The sequence below is a fragment of the Electrophorus electricus genome, chromosome 15 (assembly GCF_013358815.1).
Source record: "Electrophorus electricus isolate fEleEle1 chromosome 15, fEleEle1.pri, whole genome shotgun sequence".
Lineage (NCBI taxonomy): Eukaryota > Metazoa > Chordata > Actinopteri > Gymnotiformes > Gymnotidae > Electrophorus > Electrophorus electricus.
In genome coordinates, this window is record NC_049549.1 from 10,916,717 (window position 1) to 10,932,886 (window position 16,170).

General features: G+C 43.6%; 1 protein-coding gene across 4 annotated transcripts in view; it reads left to right on the forward strand.

Annotated features, from left to right (window-relative positions):
• The window catches only part of fat3a (FAT atypical cadherin 3a), a 109,996-nt gene extending 102,333 nt beyond the window's left edge, over positions 1–7,663 (forward strand). For 2 of the 4 annotated variants that reach the window (XM_035534104.1, XM_035534105.1), the window contains 5 exons: positions 504–1,183; positions 3,081–3,191; positions 3,548–3,607; positions 5,804–5,839; positions 6,512–7,663. In XM_035534104.1, coding sequence (XP_035389997.1) covers positions 504–1,183; positions 3,081–3,191; positions 3,548–3,607; positions 5,804–5,839; positions 6,512–7,017 — 1,393 coding nt within the window. In that variant the 3' untranslated portion in view covers positions 7,018–7,663. The remainder of the gene's footprint in view (positions 1–503; positions 1,184–3,080; positions 3,192–3,547; positions 3,608–5,803; positions 5,840–6,511) is intronic. The other 2 variants (XM_035534106.1, XM_035534107.1) reach the window with 1 other exon arrangement.
• The last annotated feature ends 8,507 nt before the right edge of the window (positions 7,664–16,170 follow it).

Genomic DNA, 16,170 nt, shown 5'->3' on the forward strand with positions numbered 1-16,170 from the left:
AAAAAAAAAAAAAAAGACACATGCATGCACACACACAATCCTACATACACACATCCAACCTAAAACATTATTTTTTACAATCTGTACTTTCACTTACGTGGCATTTAGCCGTGTATCTCCTCACACACAGATACACCCTCACACATGCACACAGTCAGTTGTCTGCTTTTGCAGTGCACATGCGAGTGTGTGTGTGTGTGTGTGTGTAAGTATGCATACATTTATGTATATGTGCATTTCTTTCTTATGTAACTGATACAAGTGAGTGTTTGGCTTATTTTAGCACAGTATCCCAGTCAAAGCCGTCTTGTCAACATACTAGTCAATTGCTTGTGTATCTGACCAGGAATTCACAAAGATCACAATACTGTGTATATGTGTGTGTGTGTGTGTGTGTGTGTGTGTGTGTGTGTGTGTGTATCTTTGTCTGTGTGTGTGTATACGTGTGCGCATGGGTGTGTGTATACACGTCGTTTTGTGCATGTGCATGCATTTCCCGGCAGGTGTGAAGAGGATGTGAACGAGTGTGCGCGGGAGCAGTGCGAAAACGGTGGCGTGTGTGTGAATACGTTCGGCTCCTTCTACTGCAACTGCACGCTGGGCTTTGTGGGTGGAGCCTGCACGGTCCGGCCTGTCCTTGTGCCTGACATGCAGGCTGGCCACGCCTATGTGGGCAAAGAGGAACTCATCGGCATCATGGTCGTCCTCTTCCTCATCATCACCCTCATCCTCCTTTTCATTGCATTCCGGAAGAAGGTCTTCCAGAAAAGTTACTCGCGGAATAACCTCTCGATGATCCAGGATCCGGCCACTGCCGCCCTGCTGCACAAGGCCAATGGGGGCCATTACCCGCCCCTGCCCTGTGGACTGGGAGACCCCATCAACTTGTACACGGAGGCAGGGAATCTCTCAGGACCGCCCCAGGTCCCTGTCCGACCAATGGCGTATACGCCCTGCTTCCCTGGTGATGCCCGTGGGAGTCTGGATAAGAGAGGTGGGGACAGGAGAGGGGTGGAGCTTACAGAGATGAGCACGTTTCACCCAACAACCGAGTCTCCGCGGATTCTGGGCGGAGCCACGCGACGAGGGGTAGTGGTGTGCAGCGTGGCGCCTAACCTGCCGCCGGCATCACCATGCCGATCAGACTGTGACTCCCTGCGCAAGAGCCCCTGGGAGGACGAGGGTGAGTGTAGCTGTAACAATCCAATCACAGAAGCTGCATTATTTAAATGAACTTGTTGACACACACACATACATATAAACACACACACACCATAATTCATAAAAACCATACACACACAAATGACATACAAAATTTTGTTCACTCTTTCATCATCTTACACCCACACACCTGTGCACATATAATACTGTTCCTATTTTGGCAGTGCAGCCCTGCATTATTATTGATTCTAGTTCATGTCCCAGTATATTTTCACCCATAATTCCTGACCTCCTGGCACAAATTAAGAGAACACATGGGGGAGACCCTCCAGTCAGAGACTTTCCACCCTGTGATTTATGAATGAGAAGCAGACATGCACACACCTTAACACCATTTCAACTTTTTAATGCCTGCTGGCTCTCTTAATTAGATTAAGCCTGGAAATTAGATTAGATGCCTGCTAATAGGATCTGCTTCTTGTAGAGAAGCGCTTACATGAACGCTTTTGGCCCGACGTCGACGTCTTCTGACGCTTGTCCCCATCTGTCCATGCTGACACAGATTTTTCACTTTGCATTGAAGAGCAAACATGCATTCAACCAGTTCCACCGATTTTGGCGGGAGAACAGAACGTTCTCTAAAAAGGATTTATATTCAGTGAACGTATTAAGCACAGAATCACTCTGCAGGTATCTGTTGATTTTGTATGTATTAAAACTGGTGGATTTGGTCAATTAGTGATACCATCGTCTACTCCTGTCAAGGTTAAACATACGTCACTGTTTTGGACATGATAGGGAGGCCCTTCCTCCCTCTGAACCAGAGAGGACATGAGCGTGGACCGATGTTCAAAAGATCTCATCAGGAGGCAAAACACTTTGGGAAACTGGTTGCACAATACCTTCCCTTTTTGCTTAGATGCTTTTCATTGCTGTATACATCGTGTTTTTCCGTACAAACTGCCCTTTATTTGCCTGGTATTTCTCATTAAACTTAACATATAAGTCTTTTCTCTGGTCTGCTGCTGCTGAGATTATTATCCATGCTTTTGTAACATCTAGAACTGACTACTGTAATGCTGTACTATACGGACTCCCTGCTCCGGCTTTGAACGGGTGTGCAAAATTCAGCTGCAATGGCTTCAACCCATAACAGATTCTGGGAGCACATCAGTCCAACTTTGAAAAATCTTCATTGGCTCCCAGTACAACGGCTTTGCTGGTTTTTAAATCTTTGCGTGGTCTCGGTCCCTCTTACCGTGGTAGTCTGCTACAGTCTTACTCTCCAGTATGTGCTTTTGCTCAAAGTTCCTCCCTCTTAGCTGAGTCCTCTTGGTGAGGTCGCTTCCTTTTAAGTTGCCGCTTGTTTGTCTGCGGCTATGTTCAAAGCTAGTCTTAAAAGTCTCTTCCTGCCGGCAGGCGGGGGAGCCAGAAATGAGATTTTTAATTGATTGTGTGTATTGCATTTGCATGTTTGTACATTGTTTTTATTATTAGCCTTATTGTACAGTGTTCTTGGGTGTCTTGAAAGGCACTTATCCAATAAAATGTTTTTATTAACATGCCCTCTTTGGACATAACAGAATGATGTGGGCTTATGGATCTCAGACAAATGGTCTAGAAACAGTCGGGTTTTCTCAGCATTACAGAGAGAGAAAGAGATTGAATTTCTTCAGTATGGTAGTTTTATTTTTCTTCTCATTCTGACTGCTGTGCTTCACAGCTTTGAGCGTGTGTGTGTGTGTGTGTGTGTGTGTGTGTGTGTGTGTGTGTGTGTGTGTGTGTGTGTGCATGAGTGTAAGTGCAAGTGTGTGAGTGCAAGTGTGTGCCTGTGCTTGTATTCGACTTAGACAAAGACTGTGTGTGAGAGAAAATGTATGGGCTATGTCTGACCTTTCATCTTTGACCTCGGTATGTAGGGAAAGTGGACATGTTGGAAGAGGTCACATGTTTCTCAGGCAGTAACAAAGGAAGCAACTCTGAAGTCCAATCACTGAGCTCCTTCCAGTCAGACTCGTGCGACGACAATGGTAAGCCCTGCCTACCTGTTTTTGAGCGTTCTTGTGTGTGTGTGTATGTGTGCGCGTGAGTGAGTGTGAGACAACCTTCATAATTTTTTTGCACAGCACATGGAATGATGACATGCCTGCCTTCCCATCTGTCACAGAACAGGTCATCATCAGCCAATCAGGTCACAGAAGCTTTGGCAGTGGACCAATGGGAGCTCGAATTAATGTGTTTTAAAATGTTTGAATTTACACTGTGATCGATTTTTGCCTCTGGTCTGTCGTATGGGCCTGTGCTGTCGTCAGGTCCTTGTGTGTGCGAGTGTGTGTGGAGGTGTGTGTGTTTCTTACCACTCTCCATTGCTCTCTCCTTCCCCAAGCTTCCATAGTGACGGTAATTCGACTGGTCAATGATGCAGTTGAAACTATCGAAAATGAAGGTACTCGCCAACACCTTCATACTGTTGACCGATATCTCTCACTAATGTTAGCCCCACCCACTCTGCAAACACAGACTCACAGACCAACTCACATTCAACAAATGGAATGGAGAACTTTATATCGAACGTCATCATTGTAGCGCAGCAGACTGAGCTGTGAATAAGCGAGACAAATAAGGTGTGTGTGTGTGTGTGTGTGTGTGTGTGTGTGTGTGTGTGTGTGTGTGTTAATTTGGACTCTGTCCAGCTTTGCCTGGAGCTCCTGATAAACCCACACTTACATTATATCAATCTCTCTCTTGCTTTCTCTCTCACACCCACATTCAGTCCCAATCTTTCACTCGTACGCACCCACACACACTCACTTGCTCAGACTTCCACTCTGGCAAAAGGATTGTTACTCTGCTTTGAAGCTACACTCTGCATTAGGCCCCGTGTCCCCTGGACTCATGGACTGATAAGGACTGCTGTTCCTGATTCAGTGCAGCACGTGTCCTTGTGATCAGTCCACTCCAAGATCTTTACAGCAGGCAAAAAGGAAGCCACAAAAATCTGTTTAAATTCAAGTTTAAAAATTAGCTTAAAAATGAGATTACTGGTTTAGGGAACCTGTTTGACTGGGCTCACCTCAGCAACCCAGGCAGCAGTACTGCGTTGTAGTGCATTTTTTGGTTTGTCTGCAGTTTCACGGGCTGCATGGGAAATGTAGTTCCATGTGACATGTAGAAACTGCAGTAGCAGCATGGAGTCCACACCAGCGTAATCCTGCCCAGCTATCACGCTATGCACAGACACGGTGTTGCATCTGCGCACAAATCCTGCTCCCAACAGCCACTTGTAGCTACTCTAATGTTATATGTGCATTTTATGTGCACAGCCACAGGCTGTAATCTGCTAGCACATGTGGTTGGTCAGCCGCCTAGTGACCCACGTATCAATGGTCAGAATTGGAGAGGTCGATGGTTGAAACGTCCGGTTGTCAGCTGCAAAACTTTCTCATTCTCTATGAGACAAGGGTATCAGATGCTGCAGTGTTCTGGGAATTTTTATACGCACAGTGGCACTGCTGAGTGGCAAACTGGAATACCAAGTCGCCAGGGGTCCCATGGTCAAAAAATGGCCGTTGGCGAAGAGTCCGAGGATGGCTAATGCAGATTATGCAGGGAAAGAGAGAGGCTACACATCTGCGTGGTGTTCCTACTAAAGTGGCTGGTGGAGTGTATTCATTTCGATCAATATGTAGGCTGCAAATGTCTGCTTGGATCGATGAATTCAAGGTGTAATGAGATCAAATGAATCCCATCAAAATGCAGCGCCCAGCAGCAGGGCCGCGTGCAGATTCAGCCGAGGTTTCGATCCCACAGGATTGAACGCCATCATTTTTACCTGCAATCAATTTCTGCATCCACGCAGAGAAAACCCAAATCGCCGCGCACACTCCCCCACGGCTGTAGATTCATATTACTAGCAGTATCTAGCAGTTGGTTTCAGAGCTACTCAATTTCCATAGTTGTGTACCGGTTTGCTGTTCATGCTCCGGTTAAGACTCCGCGGGCTCCGTCGGTACGTTACATATGTATCACAGACACCTTTGACAGGGGTGTCTGGCATCTGGTACGTGAGCTCAGAGGAGTCCCTGGAATGTGGCTCAAGCAGAGAGCATGATCCACTCTCTGTCCTGTGCACCTGCATCATATCACCTGGTTTGGGGAATGGGATGAAAATGTGGACTGTGTGTATGTGAGAAGAGGGCAGTGATCAGTGAGAAAGACGGATGCTGTTTGTGCAGAAGCTTTAAAGGTCACACTGCACTGGCACTCCTGACATACTCAATCAAAGAAATCAAAGGGAAAGCCCCCCACCACACACACACGCACACACACACACACGCACACGCACGCACGCACACACACACACACACGCACACACACACACACACACACATACACACACACACGCACGCACGCACGCATGCACGCACACACGCACGCACGCACACACACACGCACGCACACAAACATGTACACACACATACACACACACACACGCACACATACACACACGCACGCACACAAACACATACACACACACACGCGCGCGCACACACGCGCGCACAAACACATACACACACACAGTGCTGTGTTGTGCAGTTGGTATTGTGCTGATGCAGAGCTGTTTGTCTCCTCTGACTGCCAGTTTCAGTTATGGACCAAGGTCAAACCTACAGCCGAGGTGACTATGTCCTCCTCCCCCTGCCCCCGCTGTCTGCCTTGTGCTGCATTACTGACATAGTGTGCTGTTGCATTTTGGGAAAATGTCATATCATCCAGCAAACAGATGATTTTTCTTGCACATCACACCACCACATTTATACAGGCACAGTACCCGTTTCTCGCTCTCTGTCTCTCTCTGACTCTCTCTCTCTCTCTCTCTCTCTATCTATCTCTCTTTCCCCCACTCACCCTCTGTTTGGTGATGGTCAGGTTTAGGCTGTTTACAACGTGTGTGTTTGTGTGTGAATGTGTGTGTCACTGCGCTTCTGTGTTCCATGCATTTCTGCATGTGCTGCATTTGCATTTGTTTCCATATTCTTTTTCTACTTACTGTTGTTGTTTTGTTTTGTTTTTTGCTTTTGTATTTTGAACATTACATTTTTTTGCTGTCTGACCTTTGACCTCGTGACCTGGCTGTTCCACAGGCATGCCACTCACTTGCTGCACGCTGCAGAATGTTGCATGCCATGTCTGAAGCATTCCTGAACAGCATGCAGAGCAGACATGACCCTGAGGACCCCACGAATACATCTTAGCCGTCCTCACATGTGCCTGAAGGACCTCACACGGCATTTTTGAAACTAAATGCCTTGTTTATGATCTTCATTCAATTCTTGCTTTGTGTTCACAGCATATCACTGGGACACTTCTGATTGGCTGCCGAGCACACGTCTCCCTGACATCGAGGAAGTGCCCACTTATGAGACAGGAGAGGTGGGTGTGGCCTTGGAGGCGGATTACTACCTGGGAGGCTTTGACATCGACAGTGACTACACACCCCCTCAGGAGGAGGAGTTTTTGTCACATGATCAGCTGCCACCGCCCCTTCCCACCGAAGAGTACGAGAGCATACCTGCCAATCAACCCGTTTCCACACAGAGCACCCTGAGTGGAGGCCGCGGGTCCCGCCCTAACTTCCACCCTAGCCAATATCTGCCTCCACATCAGCTGCCACTTGGCTCTGGGGGGGAGGAGTTTAGCACTTTTCTGGGTGGCGACGAGCGCCTGTCTGTCAACGCTTCTTCCGCCTCAGACGTCTCTGCCCCCTGTGGGTTTGACGATTCAGAAACGGGAGGAAGCTTGGACAGTTTAGAGGAAGCACAGATGCTGCCTCTAACACAACAGACCGAGGTCTGAGCCACATCCCAACACACACACACACCCAAAACACACCGCACACACACAAAACTACAGACTCACTTTCTGACTGTTCCACACTCTCCGAAACGGCCCTAAACATCCACCGACAATTGTGTGAGTCTGGTATAGCTTGCGAGGACAAATTTACACACCCTTGCAGAGACTATCTGAGTTATAGACTGAGGGTCAGAACACCCAGCAGGAAGTGGAGCCGCCCACACATACAAGCACAGGAAGTGATGAGCGGGGTGTGGGACTCTTTTGACTGGAATGACAGAAAGTATTGTGAAGACAAAAAGATGGAGTCATGTGAAATAAATCTCCAGTTTGTTGGAATGACAGTGGTATTTTGGAGCAATTTTATACAGGCAAACAGCACAACTTTTCTTGTCTTTGTGGCCGCTCAAAACTTGCCGACTTGTTTTATTGTTGTTGTCATTGTTGGTTTTTAAAATGTGTTTTAAAACAAATGTTTTGAGTGTGGATGCTTTATAGCTTTGTGTTTTTTTGTTTGTTTGTTTTTTTGCACTAAGATGTAAGACATCATATACAGATCTGTCCCTGCCAAAATAATAATGTTATAGTGAGTGTCTTTCTGTCTCTCTCTCACAAACACACGCACGCACACGCACACACACACACACAAACACACGCACACGCACACACACACACACACACACACACACACACACACACACACACACACACACACACACTTTTTGTAATCAGAAACATTGCAAAGTGAAACATTATTCTGTTTAACTGCATTCCCACAAATAGCACTGTTTTTAAAACTAACCAAGACCATGTAGGTGCTCTGTATAAAAATGTGTGTGTGTGTGTGTGTGTGTGTGTGTAAGAGAGAGTATGTTTTTTTGTGCTTTTGTGGTTCTTTTTCCTTTTTTTTGGTTAACTATTTTTAAAACATAGACATATATCAGAAAGCCATATCACTGGCACATGTGTTTGTTTGTGAGAGAAAGGGTTTGTGTGAACGTGTGTCACACAAACATACATGCAATGATTGCATGCACTTCTCCTTCTCTGGAATCTCCTGACGCATGCTGTCTCCTACCCCTCAGAGAGAGGGAGAGAGGGAGAGAGAGAGAGAGAGAGAGAGAGAGAGAGAGAGAGAGAGAGAGGGAAACAATGCATAATAGAACTGAAACCCCTGCAAGAAGAAAGGACTGAAGAATTTTGCAGTGAGCTGGAAGAAGGAAAGGGAAGTAAGTCATAGAACAGCTAGGTGCTGTGACCCAGTCCATGCAGGCTCGATGCCAGTCCACGTTTTGGTTCTGTTCCTGTGCCTGGAACAGCTAAGACAGTTACTGAAGAGTCCTAGCATGGTAATGACCCTGCTCAGGTGCACGAGGAACCAGAATGGGACAAAGCTTGGAGAACCCAGAGGACCGGACGCTGAACCATGGGAGTCCTGTAGGGGACCAGGGTGCGTGCGCGAGAGGAGAGAGGGGACCAAATGCAGCAAGCGGCCTGCAGAACGCGTGCGAGAGATGTCAGTGTGATTCGAGTTTTATTTGTTTGTTTGAATTTGTACAGTGTATATAGCTAGAGGTTGTTTGAATGCCAATTTTGTAGATATTGAACTGGGATTCTGGCAGGGGTCCTGGATACTGTAAGAGTTGGTTATGGACAAAAACATCAGACACACATACACTCATACATGTGCAGACATGCTTCGCAAACACTTTTGCACACACAGACACACTAATATACAGACACACGTGGGCTCGCCACTTTATAACTATGTTTTGTTACTAGATGTCATTTCAGGATTTTTCTCTCTAGAATAGTTTGGGTGGGTTTTTTCATATTTGATTGAGTACTCATCTTCTTCTTTTTATATAGAAGGAAGAAATCTGTCTGGACCTCCCAATTGCTCTCTGCAGAGATCTGACTCCTTCCACACTTCATTCTGTTCTGTACATTTTGTCAGTATTAAAACAACTCTAATCTAAATGAAGTGTATAAAATGCATTTTTAACTGCTGGTTTTGTTTGTTTTTGTTTTTTTAATCGATGCAGAAATTAAAAAATAATCTTGATCAAACGAAAATATCTATGGAATAGATGTGTGTGGATGTGTGTGTGTGTGTGTGTGTGTGTGTGTGTGTGTGCATGCATTTCAATTACCATATTCACTGTATCTGACTATGTTTACCATCTATGCAAGTTTCCTAATGATCTCCCCTAACTGTGTGTGGTTAATTACAGTTAGCCAAATACCAGAACAAAGCCACACAAACACACACACACACACACACACACCCTCCTGCCCTCACACACACACGCTATGTCATTAAGTGCATCTGAAGCTTGTATAATCCAGCCTCTGAGTCAGCCCGGGCCAAGAATTCATTCAATATTGTGACTTTGGAGCTGTTGGAGCAGTCAGCTTGATATCTCACTCGGAATAATCTTTGGCCAACTTCTCCTGATCCCACCTTCACTGAATCTGAGTAGGATTGAGGTTTGCAACCATCTCCAAAGAGGCGTTATCAATTCAATAGACACTTTTACAATTTGTTTTTCACAAATGACAAATTTACAATTTGTATTCTGACTACAGTTGGTCTGTGGGTTCATATGAAGCCAAAAGAACTTCATAATGGAATATTCCATACTGGAATATTCCATACTGGAATATTTACCATTGTGTTCTGGGTCCCAAAAATCACTTTATCGCCTTATGAAATAGAAAGAGTTCAGTATAATACCTGATCTACCATTTGGAGATTATCCATGTTTTACACTGCTTTTGGGAAACCTACCCCGGATCAGTCATAAAGTATCAAGACCTCTATTGTTTTGCAGTGAGAAAAATGTTTTCCCGGGAATCTTTGTTCAACTAGAGAAAGAAAAAGCCAATAAAAGTGTGTGCTTACATATATCAGATGTCACAAACACTGCATTTACATTTGATTACATTTGATTGTGAAAATTAATATTTGATTGTGCGAGGGGGAAGAAGTACTACGTGGCCGCCTGGCAAGGTCTCGCCTGGGCCTCGGCCACTGCAATGAATTTAGTGCAACAAATACCCTGCATGGCATGACAGGAGTCACACAACTCGGGGGACTGATGTTTGATAGCATTTGCTACTTTTGCTAGCAAGGTAGCTAGCGATTTGGAAGTTCTAGCATTCATAATGTAGGTTAAGTAAGCCAACTGTTCACTTTTTTATAGCATTTTGTAAATGATCCCTCAGGCTAATTTTGTCACATTTCTCGGAATTGAGTGCTGTAAATTTATTTAAACAAAAATACAAAAGTGCTCCTGTACTGAATACACAAGCTTCAGGCGTTACTGCAGGTCCCCAGTGGTTTGATTATTATTTACCCATTTCATGTAATCTAAATAGTTCTGTTTCTCGCTTTAGGCTTATTGATTTGCACTCTTTTAGACAAAAGTATAAATATAGATATTTGAATGGTTCAAACATATGTGTTTATTATAAAGAATAATCAATCATCATTTTTGGCATATTGTAACAGCGCTATCAAGCATATGCCATGATCTTTGGCAAGAAAATGGCATCTTATCAATCGTATTGATTGCCTTCATTCAATGCAGTCATTGCTTAGTAGTATTACTAAGACTGATACTTCATAAATTGTTAAAAAAAAAAATGAGTTTCTTTTCATTTAAGCAAAACAAATGTGTGAGGTGGCTCTGACAGATGTATCTTAGAATGTGATAGTGTTATTAATCTCTCATCTGTGTGGCGCGACATGTCACGTATGGGTGATCAATTTCTGGTCTGGAATAACACTGGAGCATAAGGTGGTTGATGAGGTTAATCACAGAAATTGATTTGACCTTATTAAAACAGATCACATGCACATACACACAGTGATATTATGAAGATTTCCTGGGGCCACAGAATCATTATAGATAAGTGTGTGTTTGTTTGTGTGTGTGTATATTTCTACATGACTATACTTACCTATATTGTCTGTCCTGCTCTGCTCACTCACCCTTTCTCTCAATGTCAATCTCTGTGTCTCAGCAGGTTTCTCAGTTTAAATGATAGAAGTCAAAAGAGAAGCGAATAAAAGACGGTTCAGGCTTTGTCAAGAAGATAAATAAGATGATAAGGTTAATCTTACTTTATAAGGCTACGCCCAGAATGTGTGTGAATCAGCACATCACCTTACATTGCACCTTCCTGAATTGATTGAACTGGAACCTGGCCAAATGTGTGTGTGTGTGTGTGTGTGTGTGTGTGTGTGTGTGTGTGTGTGTGTGTGTGTGTGTGTAAATTAGCCTTAAATTGCCAAGTATGTGCACCCACATTGTAATGTGCGGTGGGCCGAGCACACTTTAACACAGGTTTATATACATAAAGACGAACGAGGTGCAGGTGTGGTTACAGACAAGACAGTCCTCCCACTGCACATGGCGGGCCGAACCACGGAGGCGAGCGTTCTGTGACCCACGTTAGATATTGGCAAAGTGTCAAAGCAGTGATATGTGTTTGCGGGATTTTCTCTTTATCCTTTCTCTTGACTCCATGTTTTCTATCATAGTTTTCTTGCTTCTGCCCGACTTGTTTTCTCGTTCTTATCTCACTCTCTTTTTCCATTTCCTTTTCAGGTCTGCCCTGATTTAGAATCAGGTGCAAAATAATAAAGAAATGAAAGTTTATTCAGAAACGCAGCACCATATTTAGCGTTGATCTGTTTTAGCTCGCTATTAATCACAAACATCAGGTTGTTGTTGTTGTGCCATATTATGGTTTATTCATGTGTGCCCCTTAAGGTTCTGTCACTGGTGGAGGAGTTGGCCGTGATGCCCTAAATGCTGCATCACCAGCTGTCAGACTAACAGTCTACCTTGTATTGTACTCATTAATGATTTGAGGTATTACTCTATTGTTTTTGAATAGGCTCTTCTCTACAGGATTCAACACTCTATTGCTTCTTCAGTAACTATCTCACTTATAAGATTTAGTTTACTGCTGCTTCTGTTGTGCTGAAGCAATTATTGGATGTTATTAAGGGAGTTTCTCTAGGCTTTATATCAGCTCCATTATTGTTTACTACTTTTATTAATAATGGAGGTGCTGAAATTATATAGACTGCAAACCAGGGGTAGTAATACTGCAAAACATGTTTGTTTTTCAACTGTAATGTAATTCGGTTATTAACAATGCAAAGACCAAGTATAAAACATCTCACAATACTAACTGGCTCATATACGAGTAGCTCAGTGGATTTGAATATAAGAATGGGACATATCTGGATTCTTGTCCATGTATATGGCTCGGTTTCCCAAAATTACAATTATAATATAATCACCATTATGATCACAGTTGTATGGCAGGACACTGTGCCTCCTTTATTTATTCTCCACACCGCAGAGACTGTGATAGATGTAAGAGATGAGAAGTTGAGCTTTTCATGGCGCCTTTAAAAGAACTCTTAATGAATGGATAGCCTTATACGCTGCCTGGCCAAAAAAAAGGTCACACACACTAATATTTTGTTGGACCGCCTTTAGCTTTGATTACGGCACGCATTCACCGTGGCATCGTTTCCACAAGCTTCTGCAATGTCACAACATTTATTTCTGTCCAGAGTTGCATTAATTTTTCGCCAAGATCTTGTATTGATGATAGGAGATTTGGACCACTGCGCAAAGTCTTCTCCAGAACATCCCAAAGATTCTCACTGGGGTTCACGTCTGGACTCTGGTGGCCAATCCATGTGTGAAAATGATGTCTCGTACTCCCTGAACCACTCTTTCACAATTTGAGCCCGATGAACCCTGGCATTGTCACCTTGGAATATGCCTGTGCCATCAGGGAAGAAAAATGCATTGATGGAATAATCTGGTCGTTCTGTATATTCAGGTAGTCAGCTGACCTCATTCTTTGGGCACATAACATTACTGAACTTAGACCTGACCAACTGCAGCAAGCCCAGATCATAGCACTGCCCCCACAGGCTTGTACAGTAGGCACTAGGCATGATGGGTGCATTACTTCAGCCACCTCTCTTCTTACCCTGATGCACCCATCAGTCTGGAACAGGGTAAATCTGGACTCATCAGACCACATGACCTTCTTCCATTGCTCCAGAGTCCAGTCTTTATGCTCCCTAGCAAACTGAAGCCGTTTTTGCCGGTTAACCTCATTGACAAGTGCTTTTCTTAAGGCTACACAGCTGTTTAGTCCCAATCCCTTGAAATCCTTTCGCATTGTGCGTGTGGAAATGCTCTTACTTTCACTATTAAACATATCCCTGAGTTCTACTGTTTTTCTACGATTTGATTTCACCACACGTATAAGTGATCGCCGATCATGATCATTCAAGATTTTTTTCCGATCACGTTCCTTCCTTGAAGATGATGTTTCCTCACTGTGCTTCCACTTTTTAATAATGCGTTGGACAGTTCTTAACCCGATTTTAGTAGTTTCAGCAATCTCCTTAGATATTTTCTCTGCCTGATGCATGCCAATAACTTGATCCTTCTGAAACAGATTAACATCTTTTCCACGACCACAGGATGTCTTACAACATGGTTGTTTAACAAATGAGAAGCTACTCACTGCATCAGTTCGGGTTAAATAACTTGTTGCCAGTTGAATCATAATCACCCATGCAGTAATTATCCAATGGGAGGCTCATACCTATTTTATATCAGGGCTGCCACTCATCCCGTGGCATCCTTGGTTCTCCCTTTTCCCATGCTCTGCGTGGTGTTTAGTTTTTTCCTCTGGTTTTGTCGTCCTCCGTTCCTTTGAAGGGCAATATAGAGACTGCTAGTTGTATAGCTGCCGCCGTCGAGCGGGTATTTGTTTACCTTGCAAAAAAACGGCTGGGGTTCATTCTCCACCTTTGGTAACTGTTTCTTGTTTTACCGGTTCTACAATCTAACTGTTTCACCAACTGGTTCATCCTAAAGTAGGACAATGACCATAAAGGACATACGCCCAGGATATAACAGGGCAGCCTTAGACAAGACTGAGGTGGTAGGCTTCCAGTGATGGAACAGCCAGCACAGTCTCCAAACCTAACCCATATCGGGCTGGTTTGGGATCAGTTTCAGAGTACACTTACACTTTAAAAATATTTTAAAATTCCCCACTTGCCCTCCCCTGCTTTGCCATTTTGCTTTCGAGCTCGTGTCCACTATCCGAGGCCCGAGAACGTGAGGGACCTGCGTAACATCTTAACTGTCCCCAGGACTGCACTCTTCTAGATGGAGATCTTAGATGGTGTTTCTGGGATCTGCCACAGACAGTCTCCCAGAGTCCCGAAGCCCCTAGAGCTTTGATTACCACGAGAACCACTATTGCCTTTTACTGTCTATATCTTCTAATTCTTCTTTCAGCCCTTGGTATTTGGCCCTCTTCTACTGTTTGTTCATCACTACTATGTCCAGTTAGCCATTGTCATTATGTCAGTCTGTTTCTGGATGTCCCACAGGATATTAGCCTGGTCATTTGCTTTCAGGTGTATCCCACTTTGACCTTGGATCTTCCAGCCCATAATAGTCACAGATGTTTCTGAATAATACCACTTGGTTACATCATTCCATGTATGCTCTACCTGCTAGCATCTTGCATCCTGCTATATGCTGGATTATCTCAGGGGCATTTTTGCACAACCTGTATATGTTTCAGTGTCGCTCTAGATGTTGGGTTTTGTGAATCAAAGAACAAAAGGTTTGTGAATTATTTTTTGGACACACAAATGGCATATTAACCCAAAATGGTCATATAAAAAATAATTCCCATTTAGTTTGTCTTGAGATCATGTAAAAGTACATATACATTTATACATTTATAAACACTTGTACAGGGTGGAGCATGTCTACACTATAGCTCATATGCTCAATGTGCACAAAAAGGTAAGATGATGTAGATTCATTAGGGAGAGGGAATGATGGAGAGAATGATGGAGAGAGAGATGACAGTGCTACAGGTATTATAAATACTGGCAGGCACTTTTAAGAATGCTGTCTGATCATGCGTTGCATGTTATACTGACGTTACCCAGGTTAGCCTTTCCTATAAGGTCTCATCATGATTACATGAATGATCCCTCATTCACAGCGAAAATGTGTTCCACTTACAATGTGTTCATTTATATTTAGGCTTACACATATATACATTCAGTAGGCATTGCTGGGGAGTTTACTGTCCTTTCCATATGACAATGACTATTGTGCAGCAAGGCTTTTGAGAAGCCAAGTCCCACATGGTGTACCTCAAGCCAGCATTGACGGTGTGTGGGTAGAACTCACACTGGAATGTTCACTTGCCTTATGCATTTTCCAGGTTTGGACAGTGGGAGAGGAGGTATCCAGCATTTCACACTGCTGTTATATTGAAAGACTAATCTCTCTCTCTCTCTCTCTCTCTCTCTCTCTCTTGCTCTCTCTCTCTCTCTCTCTCTCTCTCTTGCTCTCTCTCTCTCTCATTCAGCACATTCAGCACAGATCCCGGGAGGTTTTCGACAGACCAACATCAAAGGACTCGCACTCAGAATCCAGGTACACACTTACATATCTCCATCGTCTAATGAGTTGTGCACTGTAACAGTCAAACAAGAACTCGACAGCATGATCACTTCACATGTTATTGATAGTAACCCAGCCACATACACACACACAAACATAATTGCAGATAACAAGCTTGTAAAAATCTATTCATATAAGTGATTTAACATCAATGCACCTCATTTGTATTTGGCCATTGGCTCATGGGAGCCCCAGGTGACTGCCTCATGCAAAAAAAAAACCATGCCTAAAAAGTGCAAAACCCAAATCCAGTTAATTTTTTTTTTTATTCATGATCTGAGCCTGAGATCTTTGATAAAGGCTAGCATAGGCATAATTTTATTTTTATTTCATTTTCTGAATGTTTGTAAACTTTGTCTAGCTAGATAAGCAGTTTGTATGCAATGTTGTCTAGCAAACATAGCGGCTAGCCTGTTCCACATTATATAGCTAGTAAACTATCAAAAACTCACATTATTATGTATTTCTAGAGGTTTTTTTAAAGCTTATACTTACCTTTGGTGCTCTGCTCTTCCAAAATGTATGCAAGAAACTCAGTATATGGATCAACTTTTACTTTTCTATTCTTTTATATGTATTAATTAGTATTTTTCTGTACAAAAAT